At 42.2% G+C, this 15489-nt stretch overlaps 1 protein-coding gene across 8 annotated transcripts in view; it reads right to left on the reverse strand.

The window, feature by feature from the left end:
• The window catches only part of LOC101673359 (adhesion G protein-coupled receptor E2), a 41321-nt gene extending 26088 nt beyond the window's left edge, over positions 1–15233 (reverse strand). For 3 of the 8 annotated variants that reach the window (XM_045082859.1, XM_045082840.1, XM_013054060.2), the window contains exons 1-3: positions 9596–9787; positions 7846–7899; positions 7418–7537 (exon numbers count right to left, since the gene is read on the reverse strand). In XM_045082859.1, the coding sequence (XP_044938794.1) occupies positions 7418–7537; positions 7846–7899; positions 9596–9665 (244 nt within the window). In that variant the 5' untranslated portion in view covers positions 9666–9787. The other 5 variants (XM_045082822.1, XM_045082874.1, XM_045082849.1 and 2 more) reach the window with 4 other exon arrangements.
• Positions 15234–15489: the final 256 nt, after the last annotated feature.

Consider the following 15489-nt stretch of genomic DNA (forward strand, 5'->3'; position numbering starts at 1 on the left):
TCATGCTAATGGACATCAAAAGAAAGCTATGGTAGCAAACTTTATATCATAAAGACTAGATTTTAAACCAAAGACTGTAATTAGATATGAAGAATAACTTTATATCATAATTAAAGGGTCTATCCAACAAGAAGATATAACAATTTAAAATATTTATCCCCCTAACTTGGGAGTAGCCAATTTTATAAACTAACAAATAAAAAGCTATACAAATACATTGATAATAATACAAGAATAGTAAGGGAATTTAACACTCCATTCAAAGCAATGGATAGATTATCTAAGCAGAAGATCAACAAGAAAACAAAAGCTTTGAGTGACACACTGGACCAGATGGACTTCACAAACATTTACAGAGCATTCCGTCCTTAATCAACAGCATTCTCATTCTTCTCAGGTGCATATGGAACATTCTCCAGGATAGATCACACACTGGGTCAAGAATCATGTCCAACTGGGGTGCCTGGATGGGTCAGTGGGTTAAAGCCTCTGCTTTCAGCTCAGGTCATGATCCCAGGGTCCAGGGATCAAGCCCCACATTGGGCTCTCTGCTCAGCAGGGAGCCTGCTTCCTCCTGTCTCTCTCTGCCTGCCTCTCTGCCTACTTGTAGTCTCTATCTGTCAAATAAATAAGTAAAATCTTTTTTTAAAAAAAGGAAAAAAAGAATCATGTCCAACCAACAACAATTAGGATTATTCCCTGCCAATCTTCAGATCATAATGCTTTAAAACTTAATTCAATCACAAGAGGAAATTTGGAAGAAACACAGATACATGGAATTAAAGAGCATCCTATTAAAAAATGAATAGTTCAACTAGGAAATTAAAGAAGAATTTTAAAAATACATGAAAGCAAATGAAAATGAAAACATAACTCTTCAAGAACTTTAGGATGCTGCAAAGGTGGTCTTAAGAGGGAAGTACACAGCACTACACAACTTTCTCAAGAAACAAGAAAAGGAGAAGTGTCTGTTCTGTCATTTGCAAATATCTTCTCCCATTCCGTGGGTTGCCTCTTTGCTTTTTTTTTTTTTTTTACTGTTTCCTTTGCTGTGCAGAACAGACACTTCTCCAATGAAGACATACAAATGGCTATCAGACACATGAAAATATGTTCATCATCACTAGCCCTCAGGGAGATTCAAATTAAAACCACATTGAGATATCACCTTACACCAATTAGAATGGCCAAAATTAACAAAACAGGAAACAACATGTGTAGGAGGGGATGTGGAGAAAGGGGAACCCTCTTCCACTGTTGGTGGGAATGCAAGTTGGTGCAGCCTCTTTGGAGAACAGTGTGGAGATTTCTCAAGAAGTTAAAAATAGAGCTTCCCTATGACCCTGCCATTGCGCTCCTGGGTATTTACCCCAAAGATACAGATGTCGTGAAAAGAAGGGCCATCTGTACCTCAATGTTCATAGCACCAATGGCCACAGTTGCCAAACTGTGGAAAGAACCAAGATGCCCTTCAACGGACGAATGGGTAAGGAAGATGTGGTCCATATACACTCTGGAGTATTTATTATGCCTCCATCAGAAAGGACGAATACCCAACTTTTGTAGCAACATGGACGGAACTGGAAGAGATTATGCTGAGTGAAATAAGTCAAGCAGAAAGAATCAAGTATCATATGGTTTCACTTATTTGTGGAGCATAACAAATAGCATGGAGGACATGGGGAGTTAGAGAGGAGAAAGGAGTTGGAAATTGGAAGGGGAGGTGAACCATGAAAGACTATGGACTCCGAAAAACAATCTGAGGGTTTTGAAGTGGCAGGGGTGTGGGAGGTCGGGGAACCAGGTGGTGGGTATTATAGAGGGCACGGATTGCATGGAGCACTGGGTGTGGTGCAAAAATAATGAATACTGTTAATTTTTAAATAAATAAATAAATAAAAACTTTAAAAAAAAGAAAAAGAAGATGTGGAGAAAGGGGAACCCTCTTCCACTGTTGGTGGGAATGCAAGTTGGTGCAGCCTCTTTGGAGAACAGTGTGGAGATTCCTCAAGAAGTTAAAAATAGAGCTTCCCTATGACCCTGCCATTGCGCTCCTGGGTATTTACCCCAAAGATAAAGATTTCGTGAAAAGAAGGGCCATCTGTACCTCAATGTTCATAGCACCAATGGCCACGGTTGCCAAGCTGTGGAAAGAACCAAGATGCCCTTCAACGGACAAATGGGTAAGGAAGATGTGGTCCATATACACTATGGAGTATTATGCCTCCATCAGAAAGGATGAATGCCCAACTTTTGTAGCAACATGGACGGAACTGGAAGAGATTATGCTGAGTGAAATAAGTCAAGCAGAGAGAATCAAGTATCATATGGTTTCACTTATTTGTGGAGCATAACAAATATCATGGAGGTCAAGGGGTGTTAGAGAGGAGAAGGGAGTTGGGGTAAATTGTAAGGGGAGGTGAATCATAAGAAACTATGGACTCTGAAAAACATTCTGAGGGGTTTGAAGTGGTGGGGGTGTGGGAGGGTGGGGTACCAGGTGGTGGGTATTATAGAGGGCACAGATTGCATGGAGCACTGGGTGTAGTGAAAAAATAATGAATACTGTTTTTCTGAAAATAAATAAATTGAAAAAATTAAATAAAAAAAAGAAAAAGAAACAAGAAAAGGCTCAAACACACAACCTAAACTTACACCTAAAAGAGCTGAATAAAAAGTATCAAGTAAAGCCTAAACCTAGCAGGAGAAGAAAATTAATAAAGATTAGAGCAGAACTGAATGAAATAGAAACCGAAAGTACAGTAGAACAGATGAACAAATCTAGGAACTAGTTCTTTGAAAGAATTAATGATTGATAAAGTCCTGAAAAAATTAATAAGACTAAAAAACTTGAATACCTAGACTATTGGAAAAGAAAGGAGAAAAGACCCAAATTAATAAAATCATTACTGAAAGAGGATTGATCCAACCAACACCAAAGAAATACAATTATAATAACATATTATCTGCAACTATATGCCAACAAATTAAGTAAACTGGAAGAAATTGATGCATTCCTAGAAACATAAAAACTACCAGAACTGAAACAGGAAGAAAATAGAAAACCTGAACAGACCCAGCAAGGAAATTGAAACAGTAATCAAAAAATGTCCCAAAGAACAACACTCCAGGGCTGGTAGCTTCCTTTGGGAATTCTACCAAAGATTTAAAGAAGAAATAATACCTATCTTCTAAAGCTGTTTCAAAAAGTTGAAATGGAAGGAAAATTTCTAAATTCTTTTAATGAAGCTAGCATTACCTTGATCCCAAACAAGAAAAAGACCCCACCAAAAAAGGAGAATTGCAGACCAACGTCCCTAATAAACATGGATACAAAATTCTCCCCAAGAACCCTCCTATGCTGTTGGTGGGAATACAAGCTGGTGCAGCCACTCTGAAAACAGTATGGAAGTTCCTCAAAAAGTTGGAAGTAGAGCTACCCTATGATCCAGCAACCACACTACTGGGTATTTGCCCTAAAGATAAAAATATAGTGATCCAAATATAGTGATGCACCCGAATGCTTATAGCAGCAATGTCCACAATAGCCAAACTATTAAAAGAATCTAGATGTCCATCAACATATGAATGGGTAAAGAAGATGTGGTATAAATATATATACAATGGAATACTATGCAGCCATGAAAAGAAATAAAATCTTGCCATTTGAAATGATGGAAGAGTATCATTCCTTGATACCTCAAAATGGATCATGCCATGATACCAAGGGTATCCTGGAAAGGTATCAATGATGTAGAGGGTATCATGCTAAGCAAATAAGTAAATCAGGGAAAGACAATTATCTGATCTCTCTGATGTGAGAAATTTGAGAGGCAGGGAGGGGGGTCCTACGGGGTACAGAGGGAAAAAAATAATAAGAGACTCTTAATCTCATGAAACAAACTGGGGATTGCTGGGAGGTTGAGGAAGGGGTAGGGATAGGGTGGCTGGGTTATAGACATTGGGGAGAGTATGTGCTATGGTGAGTGCTATAAAATGTGTAAACCTAATGATTCACAGACCTATACCCCTGGGGCAAATAATACATTATATGTTAATTAAAAATATATATATTCTCCCCCCCAAAAGAAATTCCCCCCAATCTACTGACCAATAAGATCCAACAGTACATTAAAGGATTATTCACCACAACCAATGGGATTTATTCCTCAACTGAAGTGTGGTTCAATATGCATCTATCAGTCAATGTGTGATACACCAGATTAATAAAAGAAAAGAGAAGAATCATATGCTCCTCTCAATGATTGCAGTAAAAGCATTTGACAAAGTACAAGATCCTTTCCTGATTAAAACTCTCCATGGTATAGGGATAGAGGAAACATACCTCAATATCATAAAAGCAATATATGAAAAGCCCATAGCAAATATCATTCTCAACAAGGAAAAACTGAGAGCTTTTCCCTTAAGGTCAGGAACATGACAAGGATTCCCACTCTCACTACAGCTGTCCAACATAGTACATGAAGTGCTAGCCTCAGCAGTCACTCAGAGAACAAAAAGAAATAAAAGGCATCCAAATTGGCAAAGAAGTCAAACTCTTTTTTCACAGATAACATGATACTTTATGTGAAAAACCCAAAAGACTCCACCCCCAAATTACTAGAACTCATACAGCAATTCAGCCAAGTGGCAGGATATAAAATCAATACAGAGAAATCACTTGAAATTCTATACACTAACAGTGAGAAAGAAGAGAGAAATTAAGGAATCCATCCCATTTACAGTTGCACCAAAAACTATAAGATACCTAGTAATAAACCTAACCAAAGAGGCAAAGTATCTGTACTCTGAAAACTACAGACCACTTATGAAAGAAATTGAGGAAGACATTAAAAAGTGCAAAAACATTCCATGCTCATAGATTGGAAGAAAAATATTGTTTAAATGTATATGCTACCTACAGCAAACTACACACTCAATACAATCCCTATCAAAATACTATGAACATTTTTCACAGAGCTGTAACAAACAAACAATTTATATTGAACCAGAAGTCCCTGAATAGCCAAAGAAATGTTGAAAAGGGAACCAAAACTGGAGGCATCAAAATGTCTGACCTCAGGTTATACTACAAAGCTGTAATCATCAAGACACCATAGTACTGGCACAAAAACAGACACATAGAACAATGGAACAAAGTAAAGAACCCAGAAATGGGACAAAGCAGTAAAGAATATTCAATGGGAAAAAGACAGTCTCTTCAACAAGTGGTGTTGGGAAAATTGGACGGCCACATTCAGAAGAATGAAACTGGACCACTTTCTGACACTACACACAAAATGGATGAAAGACATAATGTGAGATAGGAACCCATCAAAATCCTAGAGGAGAACACAGGCAACAACATTTTGACATCTGCCACAACTTTTTCTAGACACTTCACCGAAGGTGGGGAAAACAAAGGCAAAAATGAATTATTAGGATTTCATCAAGATAAAAAGCTTTTGCAGAGCAAAGGAAACAGTCCACAAAACCAAAAGACAAGTGACAAAATGGGAGAAGATATTTGGATAAGGAAGATGTGGCCCATATACACTATGGAGTATTATGCCTCCATCAGAAAGGATGAATACCCAACTTTTGTAGCAACATGGACGGGACTGGAAGAAATTATGCTGAGTGAAATAAGTCAAGCAGAGAGAGTCCATTATCATATGGTTTCACTTATTTGTGCATCATAACAAATATCATGGAGGACATGGGGAGATGGAGAAGAGAAAGGAGTTGAGGGAAATTGGAAGGGGAGGTGAACCATGAGAGACTATGGACTCTGAAAAACAATCTGAGGGTTTTCAAGGGGTGGAGGGTAGGAGGCTGGGGGAACCAGGTGGTTGGTATTGGAGAGGGCACGGATTGCATGGAGCACTGGGTGTGGTGCAAAAATAATGAATACTGTTACACTGTTACATAAAAAAAATTTTAAAATTTTAAAAAAGATATTTGCAAATGTCTTATCAGATAAAGGGTTAGTGCCCAAAATCTATAAACAACTTATCAAACTCCACACCCAAAAAAACAAATAATCCAGTCAAGAAATGGGCAGAAGTCATGAACAGATATTTCTCCAATGAAGACAAATGGCCAACAGACATATAACAAAATGCTCAACATGACTCAGCATCGGGGAAATACAAATCAAAACCATAATGAGATACCACCTCACACCCATCAAAATGGCTACAGTTAACAACTCAGGAAAAGACAAGTGTTGGTAAGGATGCTGAGAAAGAGGAACTCTCTTATACTGTTGGTGGGAATGCAAGCTGCTATAGTATGGAGGTTCCTCAAAAAGTTGAAAATAGAGCTACCCTACAACCCAGCAATTGTACTGCTAGGTCTACCCCAAAGATACGAATGTAGTCATCTGAAAGGGCATGTGCACCCCAATGTTTATAGCAGAAGTGTCTCCCATAGCCAAGATAAGGAAAGAGCCCAGATGTCCATTGACAGATGAATGGATAATAAAAGATGTGAGATAGATAGATGATAGATATATCTAAAAAAAATTTAATCTTGTCATTTGCAACAACATGGATGGAACTAGAGGGCATTATGATAAACAAAATAAGCAAAATAAAATCAGAGAAAGATAATTATCATATGATTTCACTCAAATATGGAAGTTAAGAAAACAACAGAGGAGGAGAGGAGAAGGGAGAGAAAAAACAAGATAAAATCAGAGAGACAAATCATAAGAGACCCTTTATCATAAGAAACAAACTGAGGGTTGCTGGAGGAGAGAGGGTGGGTATGGGGTAAATGCATGATGGGTATTAAGGAGGGTATGTGATGTAATGAGCACTGGATGTTATATATAATTGACGAATCACTGAACTCTACTTCTGAAACTAATAATGCAACATATGTTAATTAATTGAATTTAAATAAAATAAGATTTTTTAAAAATTTACTTTCCCCCAAATGTTAAATGGAACATAGATACTTAGAAGAGAAAGAAAATGTAAAAAAATGAAAATAAAATCACCCATAAGTCCACTATACAAACTACCGGGAAAATTTAGGGTATTTTTTTTCTTAACTTTTCAAAGGTATCAGGAATAACTATTCCCAGTAAGCTCCTACTAGATGAAGTCTAATCTTCCAGGCACTGGTTGATTGTTCTCTCCTGTTTCTTCCACTTCTTCCTTTCCTTGTGCTATGAGAATAATCACAGTAATAATAGCAGTAACCATGATAAATAGCTTGTGTTTGACAGTCTGGTCTGTACTAGTCTTCACCTGTTCTTCACACACATGAATTTTAAATCTTACTCCATCCATGGGGGGTAGGTACAATGATTGTCTGCAATTTACAGACAAGCAAACTGAGGCACAGAGAGAACACTTCTCCCCCCACACCCAGCTCCATGCCCCACCACCATCCCAAGCCCCTGTACCTTCACAGATCTCCAACAAGCTGGTGAAGATCACCCCAGATGAAGAATTGAATCCTGGAGAGCAGCGACAGGCAGTGGCATTGGCACATGTGGAGTTTGGAGGGCACCAGCGAGCACAATCTGTAGAGGCAGATGTTGTGGGGACAGAGACCATAGTCAGAAGGACGAGTCAAGAAATGGATGGAGTCAGCAGCCAGCTGGGGGAGGGAGGTGAGTTGGAGGAAGGAGAGGGATGGCTGCCATTGAAAGAGGAATGGACAGAAAATTCTGGACATTTGGGGATGTAGAAATAGTCTCTGTTATCTCCAGAAGACCAGAACCTCACCTGAAGATATGCCCGCCTTTTTCCCCTTGTTCATTTGAGGACCCAGACCCTTTCATGCACTCCCCAGCTTCTGTCACCAGTTGGGTTGGCTGGGCAGACTCACCACTAGTCTTCTGGGCTGCAGCTCTCAATGGCAACAGCAGCAGCATCAAGAGTCCTGGAGCAGAAAAAAACAGAGAGATGACAAAGAAACATGATGGAGCTCCAGTTTCAACCCTTGTCCTCAGGGCCATTTCATCCTAGAAAGTGGCTCTGATTCTGTAGCCCATGGCCCTCCCAAGGCTCTAGTGATTCATGAAGATTTGAGAACCAGTCTTCTACCCTCCCTCTCCTCAGACTCCCTGAGGAGTCAGTCACTAACAGGCACCATCATGCAGCCTCAGAACTACAGGTAAGGGCACAGAATATACAGAGGCGATGTCAGGGACACAACACAGAAATTCCAGCCTCTCCCAATGGAGGGGTTAAATACTTTGCTAGTAAATATTTATTTATTTTAGAGAGAGTAGAGAGAGCACAAGCTGGGGGAGGGGCAGAGAGAGAGGGAAAAGCAAACTCCCCACATAGCAGGGAGCCTGACACGGCTCAATCCCAGGACCCAGGGACCACGATCTGAGCTGAAGGCAGATGCTTAACTGGCTGGGTCACCCAAGTACCATGGAGAGAGTAAATCTTGAAGTACAAAGTCCACAGGTTGGTGTACTCTGCCCATAGCCAGGTCCTATTTTCTCTGGCAATGGCAGAAATCTACCTTGAGGATTTCTCTTCCAGGATGACTTCCCCCTGTTTAACCCACATATTTTGGGGCACACAAGAAGAACATGGGTTTGGGAGTCAGCCAACTCCAAGTCTGAGTCCCAGCTCACAGTCGTACTGGATGGGTAGGGAGCCCTAGCATCTCAAGACAGGGAGCTGATGACAGGTGAGGGGTAGGAACTATCACACTAGCAGTTGGAGCCACCATCTCCTGGTTAAGTGGCTTCTCCAGGTGCAGCATGGCTTCTCTGGTTCCTTCAAAGTGAGCTCCTGGCTGTCCTACAGTGTCCTGGGGGCACAGCCTTTCCCTTTATCTCTTAATCTGGTCCTGACTGATGAGTCACTGAACATGCTTCATGGTATGGAAACCACTGCAGGTGTGAAGGAATCTGTCCTACAGGCAACCACCTGATCACCTGTCAGAGTCTGTCATTCCACTCATGGGAAGCATGATGCTGCTGTGAAGGTGGTTATTTAAATGAGATTAACAGTGAAATCAGTAGACTCAGTAAAGCAGACACTCTGGGTGGGCCTCGTCTAATCAGTTGAAGACCTTAAGCGCTAAAAAGACTGACCTCCTCCAAGAAAGAGAATTCTGCTTCTGACTGACTTCAGACTTAAGATCAACATCAGTGTCCTTGGAAACATCCATGGGGTTCCAGCCTGCCCTACAGATTTTGGAATTTCTAACTTCAACAATCTCATAAAACAATTTCTTAAACTAATACATTTTTCTCATCTGTCTATACCCACACGCATACACATACACATATACACATCTTTATACAAATATGTAATATGCCAAAACTTGGTTCTGTTTCTCTGGAGAACGAGGTCTCATATAGGCCAGAAAATGAGAAAGCTCTGATAAGTTCTAAAAATTGCCCTAGAAGTAAGTTCCACCTACTTTCTTCTTTGAGAATTTAATATAATTAATAGCATTAAAACTTTTTCCTTGTTTATCCTTACAGAGTGAAAAAAAGAAGAAGAAATAGAGCAAAAGCTAGAAATAAAGCAAAGAGCAGAGATAATTCTCAAACTGGATAGTTTCTGCGTAGCTTTAATTGTCCTATCACCATTGTTGTAATTCTGCCTACCTGGCAGCAACCATAGATGCCCGTTCCTCATGGTGCAGACACCAGCGAGCCCAGCCATGGAGGATACCATCTGGTCTTGGTCTGGGTGTGCTGAAAAGACTTCCTTTTTACTTATCTAGATGAGCTACTTGGTAAACTGCTAGTCTGGATGCTTCCTTGCCCTGTGTTTCCCTATCATGAACATCTCTGAAACTCACACTTCTCTTTTTAAGTATTTCCTCAGCCTTTCTAGTATTTCTGGGAAAGCCTCCTTAATGGTTTCTACCTTTTTGATATAGGAAGACCTCACAAACAATTTTCTATGAAGATAATTCCACTAGTGTTTTGGTCCCTAGAGATCTATGGTTCAGACTGAACAGATCGTTTTTTATCTAGGTTATCTATTCAAAGACTTCTTTATTTCTAAAGTTTTATTTTGAAATAAACAGAGATTGACAGTAAGTCTCAAAAACAATACCTAGAGGACCCTTCCCTGGCTTCCTGCAAAAGATACATTTTATGTATTTATGTATTTTTATGTAATAATAAAATATGCAAACCAAGAAACTGACATCAGCACAACACATGTACAGTTCTGTGACATTTTATCGCACATGTGGATTCCTGTAACTGTCACTGCAATAAAGCAGATAAAGATCCCATCACCACAAGCTCTCCCTCATGCAACCCCAACATCCCCAAACCCTGGAAGGTATTTTTTTTTTAATCTTATTTTATTTTTTCAGTGTTCCAAGATTCATTGTTCGTGCAATACTCAACACAGTGACATTCACATTCATTGATAAAAGAAAATATTATTTATATGTTTTAAAAGATGAGGAAAAATTACCTCCAAATATTTCACTAGTGTCTGTGATAGAATTATGGTAATTTCCTTTGTTTGCAGTCTTTACATTTTCTTTGTTTTCTCCATTTTCATGTGTATCAGTCTGTGAGTGCTGCATAATAATAGGTTATTAATGAGAAGGTTTAAACCACAGAAATTTGTTTTCTCAAACTGTTTCTGGAGGCTGCGTTCTAAGGCCAAGGAGATGGCAGGGTTGGTTTCTGGTGAGAGCTCTCTCTTGGCTTGTAGATGGCCACCTTTCTTCCTGTGTCCCCACACAATCTTTTCTCTGAGTGTGGAGAGAAGGGGGTTAGGGGAGAGAAAGAGGGAGGGAGGGACAGAAGTTACAAGCCCTCTAGTTACAAGCCAGAGATATTCACGCTGCATCCCCCTGGCAACATGCCAGCACTGCCCCCTCCCCACCACTTTTCCTCTGGCCCATATTCTCTTGACAAAGTGCTTCTGTGCTGCTCCCAGGACTGAGGACTGAATGTCCCACAATCTTGGAGGTCCCTCTCCAATACCCTCAAGCCTGTACCTGTTGTACCTTTACAACCCATCATGGGATTGCTGAAGATCTCCCCAGAGGGAAATATGAATCAACATAACGGCAACAGGAAGGGGCCCTGAGAGATATGGAGTCAGAAGGGCACCTCCAACCGCAGACACTGTTGGGATGGAGACTGTGGTCAAAAGCCCCAGGGAATGCAGGATGCCAGCTGCCTGCTGGGAACCAGAGAGCGGAGGAGGGGAAGGCTAGCTGCTCTTGAAAAGGAAGAATTCAGGGAACATTAGGTATTTGAGGAGGAAGAAAGTTTCTCTCATCTCCAGAGAAAGAGGAAGAGGTTCATTCACAGAATAAGCCTCCTCTCCCTGGCTCTCCCTTCGCAGTGAAGGAACACAGAGCCCAGGCTGGCATGCCCTCCACCGCTCATGGGGCCAGCTGGCCAGGCTCACCTCCAGGGTTCAGGGCTGCAGCTCCCAATGGCAAGAGCAGCAGCACAGACAGTCCTGGGGCAAGAAGGGTGGTGAATGAAAGAAGTCAAACCCCAACACAACTCTTATCCCCATGGCCACTGCCTCCACACTAGGTGGCTCTGGTCCTGCAGCCCCCAATTTTCTGGCAGAATTCTGGAGGCTCCCCAGACCAGGCTCCCCCGCTTTGCATGGAATCTTGGGCTCAACCTCTCCTCTCCATCTCCTGGGACTCCCTGAGGAACCAGTTACCAACAGCCACAAGCCCCCATAGTACCGCAGGTGCTACCAGAAAGGAGACAAAATATATGCAGACAGCTGATGCCATTTGCAAAACTTAAAAACCAACCTCGGTCACCTGGGTGGCTCACTTGGTTAAGCATCTGACTTTAGTGTGGGTCATGATCTTGGAGTCCCTGGATAGAGCCCCAAGTAGGGCTCCCTGCTCAGCAGGGAGTCTGCTTCTCCATCTCTCTCTGCCCCTGCCCCCGGCTCGTGTTTGCTCTCTCAAAAAAATAAAATCTTTTTAAAAGACAAGAAGAAGGAATGGAAGAAAATAAAAAAGGAAGGGAGGGAGGAAGGAAGGAAGGAAGGAAAAAACAATAACCTCTCCAGCAGAGGGGGTAAATTCTAAAGGAGAAATTCCTCAGTTGTTCGGTCTGCCATTGCCCAGAGCTAGACCATAATAGAAATCTGCTTCCTCTTTCAGGATTCCTCTCCCTAGAGTACTGGTCTCCCTGTTCCAGGACATACAAGTGAAGAGTGGGTTTTGAAATCAGCCCCAAATTTGAACTCCTCACTCCTCCCCTTATATGGGGCTTTAGCTTCACCACTTAAATCTTGAATCTCGGTTTGCTCAATTGTAAAATGGGTATAATGAAATTGACAATAGAATGTCATTATAGAAGTGTGCTTTCAGGACTGAGATGTTAAAATAGCAAAAAGGAAAAGCAGCCTTTCCTCTCTCTAAAATTTTTTCTTGACCTCAGACACTCCTGCCTATGAGTCACACCCAAGGATCTAGCTTTTATGATTCTCTTTTCCTGGCTCTATCCTCACGTGGACAGGATACCTTCCTTTTCACAGGTTGCCCTTCTCCCTGGGAATGCTCCTGCCTTTCCCCATGTGGCACAGCATGACTTTCCATGGGTAAAATTGCACAACAAGATGGCCTGAGCTCAGGCCCCAGTTCTGATACTTTTCAGCTATGATATTGGGCAAGCTTCAATTTCTCATGTGCAAAATGGGAATTTTAAGAGTTCCTTACTCACAAGGTGAGTCCCTAACTGTACACATGGAGGAGAGGGTCTGGCTCATAGTAAGAGATTAATAAGTCTTGGTCTTTTGTTCTATCCTCCTGGGGTCCCTTTGTTACCAAGAAGTGCAGCCTGAATCAGTTATCTCCACTATGACTTCCTTCTTGCAGCACTTTATCATTTTGTTCACAAAGTAGTATATATTCTGTTGGGCTGGCAGAAAGAAAGGGCTACTTAAGATGGCAAAAGTCCCCGCCACAAAACCTGAGCTCAGACAGGAGAACAAAGACCCAAGCAGGAATATGAAAACCCTCCCACCTGGGCTCCTGTGGACCAATGGGACCCTGACAAGCGGGAATCTGAGACCCCTGCCCCGGGCTCCAGTGGACCAATGGGACTCCATGAGCAGGCGAAATATCCAAATAAGGGAAACTTGCTAAAAGACCCCTGAACTCCCCTGGAGGCCCCTTAAAAGCCCCCTTCTCCCTACATCAGCGCGACTTCCGCCACTCTGCTTTCCAGAATCCGGAACCTCGCCCGAGGGTGCCCACCTCCTCCTGGGGCAACTTTCCCGCCTCCCCCTCTCCTGAGCCCTGAAACTTCCCCGGAGAGTGTTTTTAGTAAATCTTGCCTTGCACCCACTTTGCCTGGTGTTGTGTTTATCTTGCTGGAAAAAACTTTACATATTATCTGAAAAGGAGATGTAAGGATCTGGAAGTGAGACCATCCTGGACTCACCAGGTGGGCTCTAAATCCAATGACCGGTGTCCTTATACAGAGAGGGAAGGACACAGTGCAGCTCGCAGAGGGGAAGGCCACGTAGAGACAGAAGCAGACCTTGGGGAGATGTGGCTGTGGTACCTAGGGTACCACTAAATCAGGGGTCTCGATCGGATGGGGGCCCCCTAAATATGAGGTGATGATTGCGTGGACGCTGGGGTTGCAGGTGGTGACAAGAATCCACCTGAAGCAGAATAAAGGTGATAGAAGTTTATGGAATACACCACAAGGGAACAGTGGGCAAGACAGCAGAGGAGAGGCTGTCACGAGGCACTGGGTGGGGGTCGTTTTTAAAGGGGGAAGGGGAGGCGGTCTGGCGACATATGGAATCTTCCCTTTCTTGGGAACTGTGCCTGGTTGCAAGTAGCCCGTTGGTCAGTTAGAGCCTGCAGATAGTCTGACGGGCCTGTTCTTCAGCCAGGGGGACTCTGTGGCCCTTTCTGCATCCTGTACCCAAGCCCATTGACCTAACAGCAGCCTCTACTAACACAACATAATAAAAAAAATTAAAAAATAACATAAAATGAAGCATTATACAAATTAAATTAAAAAATAAAAATAAAAGCAGCCTCTAAGGCGACCACAACCCGGGGGGCATCTGGGGCCCCCAGAGCTGGGGGAGGCAATGAAGGACCCCCTACCCCCACCCCACCCCCACCTTACCCCTCCCCCGCAGAACCTTCACAGGGACACTGGCCCTGCCAGCACCTGGATTTCAGACTTCTGTTCTCCACAAGTGTGAGAGAAGATGCTTCTGTTATTTTTGTTATTTTAGGCCAGCCAGGTTGTGATGATTTGTCATATCAGCCACAGAAAACTAGTACAGTCCAAAATTTGGATCTGAATCTAGGATATCGGCTCTGGAGCCAGCCTGCTTGGCTTTAGGTCCTATTCTATCGCTTACCTTCTGTGCATCCTTTAGGGCCATGGAGCTTTCTTCGGCCTTAATTTCCTCATCCATAAAATTGAGCTAAGAGCAGCACTTCCCACACAGGGCAGCTATCTGTGAATTAAATCAGTGATACTCATTAACCACCCAGGACAGTAACTGCTACGTAGTGTGTGCTCCCTAAGTCCCTAAGTGTTTTCAGCCATTAGTAATGGCAGCATGAAGACAGTAACCTAGGTATTACAGTTTGAAATCTGCTTCTTTTCAGCTATGGATGAAATCAGTCATGACTGACTTTGTACCCAATAATCTATTCCACGTTTTTCCTTTCCAGATTGAAATTCTAAGCTCCTCAAGGAATTTCTTTTCCCTTCTCTCATTATAGCCTTTCCTACAATATGCCACCCAGAGCCTCCTATATGGGATGTGATTTTACATTTGGTTTACAGGGTGGTCTCTGGAGTGTATTCTATGTAAACATCTAAGCTTTTAAACTCCGTGAAGGCACTAGCTTGGCTTTCTCTTGCTTTTACAACCTCAACAGCATTTAGACCAGTCTTTAATAGGTGGAAATTACCCAATCAACACAGCTGCTAGTCAAAAATTGCATTTCCCATAGCAGGCTATAACGTAAGTGTCCTCGAAATCAAGAAACAAATTAGAAAGCATATACTGAGCACCTACTGTGTGTTAGCTACTCCCCCAGGCACTGGAGAGAAAAAAAGTCATAGAGAAACTGTATCTGACCTGTCAAGGAGCCCCGCCTCGATTTTGCACTATTGTCCAAATTATCCAATGGCCAACATCTGATCTTTCTTAACGCATCTGGGGAGTGAGAGGTTAGAGTTTTATGGAATTTCAGCTTAATAGCAATAATCACATGCTGCTCCCTGAGGGTGCACGGGAGAAGAATGTGGCACAAACAAGTCAGCTGCAAGAGAAAGGGAGCAGCTGTACTGTTTCTACAACAGTAGAAAAGGCTGTTGCCCCGAACAACTCCTCAGTCCAGCTTTTATTGGATAGAAACAGCAATCAACAGAAGAGCTGAAGAAGGCCAAACATTAGTCATATGCCTTGTAGATAAGCAAGAAGGAAGGCAAAGTATGTCTGGACAAGCAGCATAAAGTCTATAGTTGAACAAGCACATTCAAAGGACTTACCTAACTAG

The sequence above is a fragment of the Mustela putorius genome, unplaced genomic scaffold (assembly GCF_011764305.1).
Source record: "Mustela putorius furo isolate JIRA1106 unplaced genomic scaffold, ASM1176430v1.1 tig00000095_pilon_pilon_pilon, whole genome shotgun sequence".
NCBI lineage: Eukaryota > Metazoa > Chordata > Mammalia > Carnivora > Mustelidae > Mustela > Mustela putorius.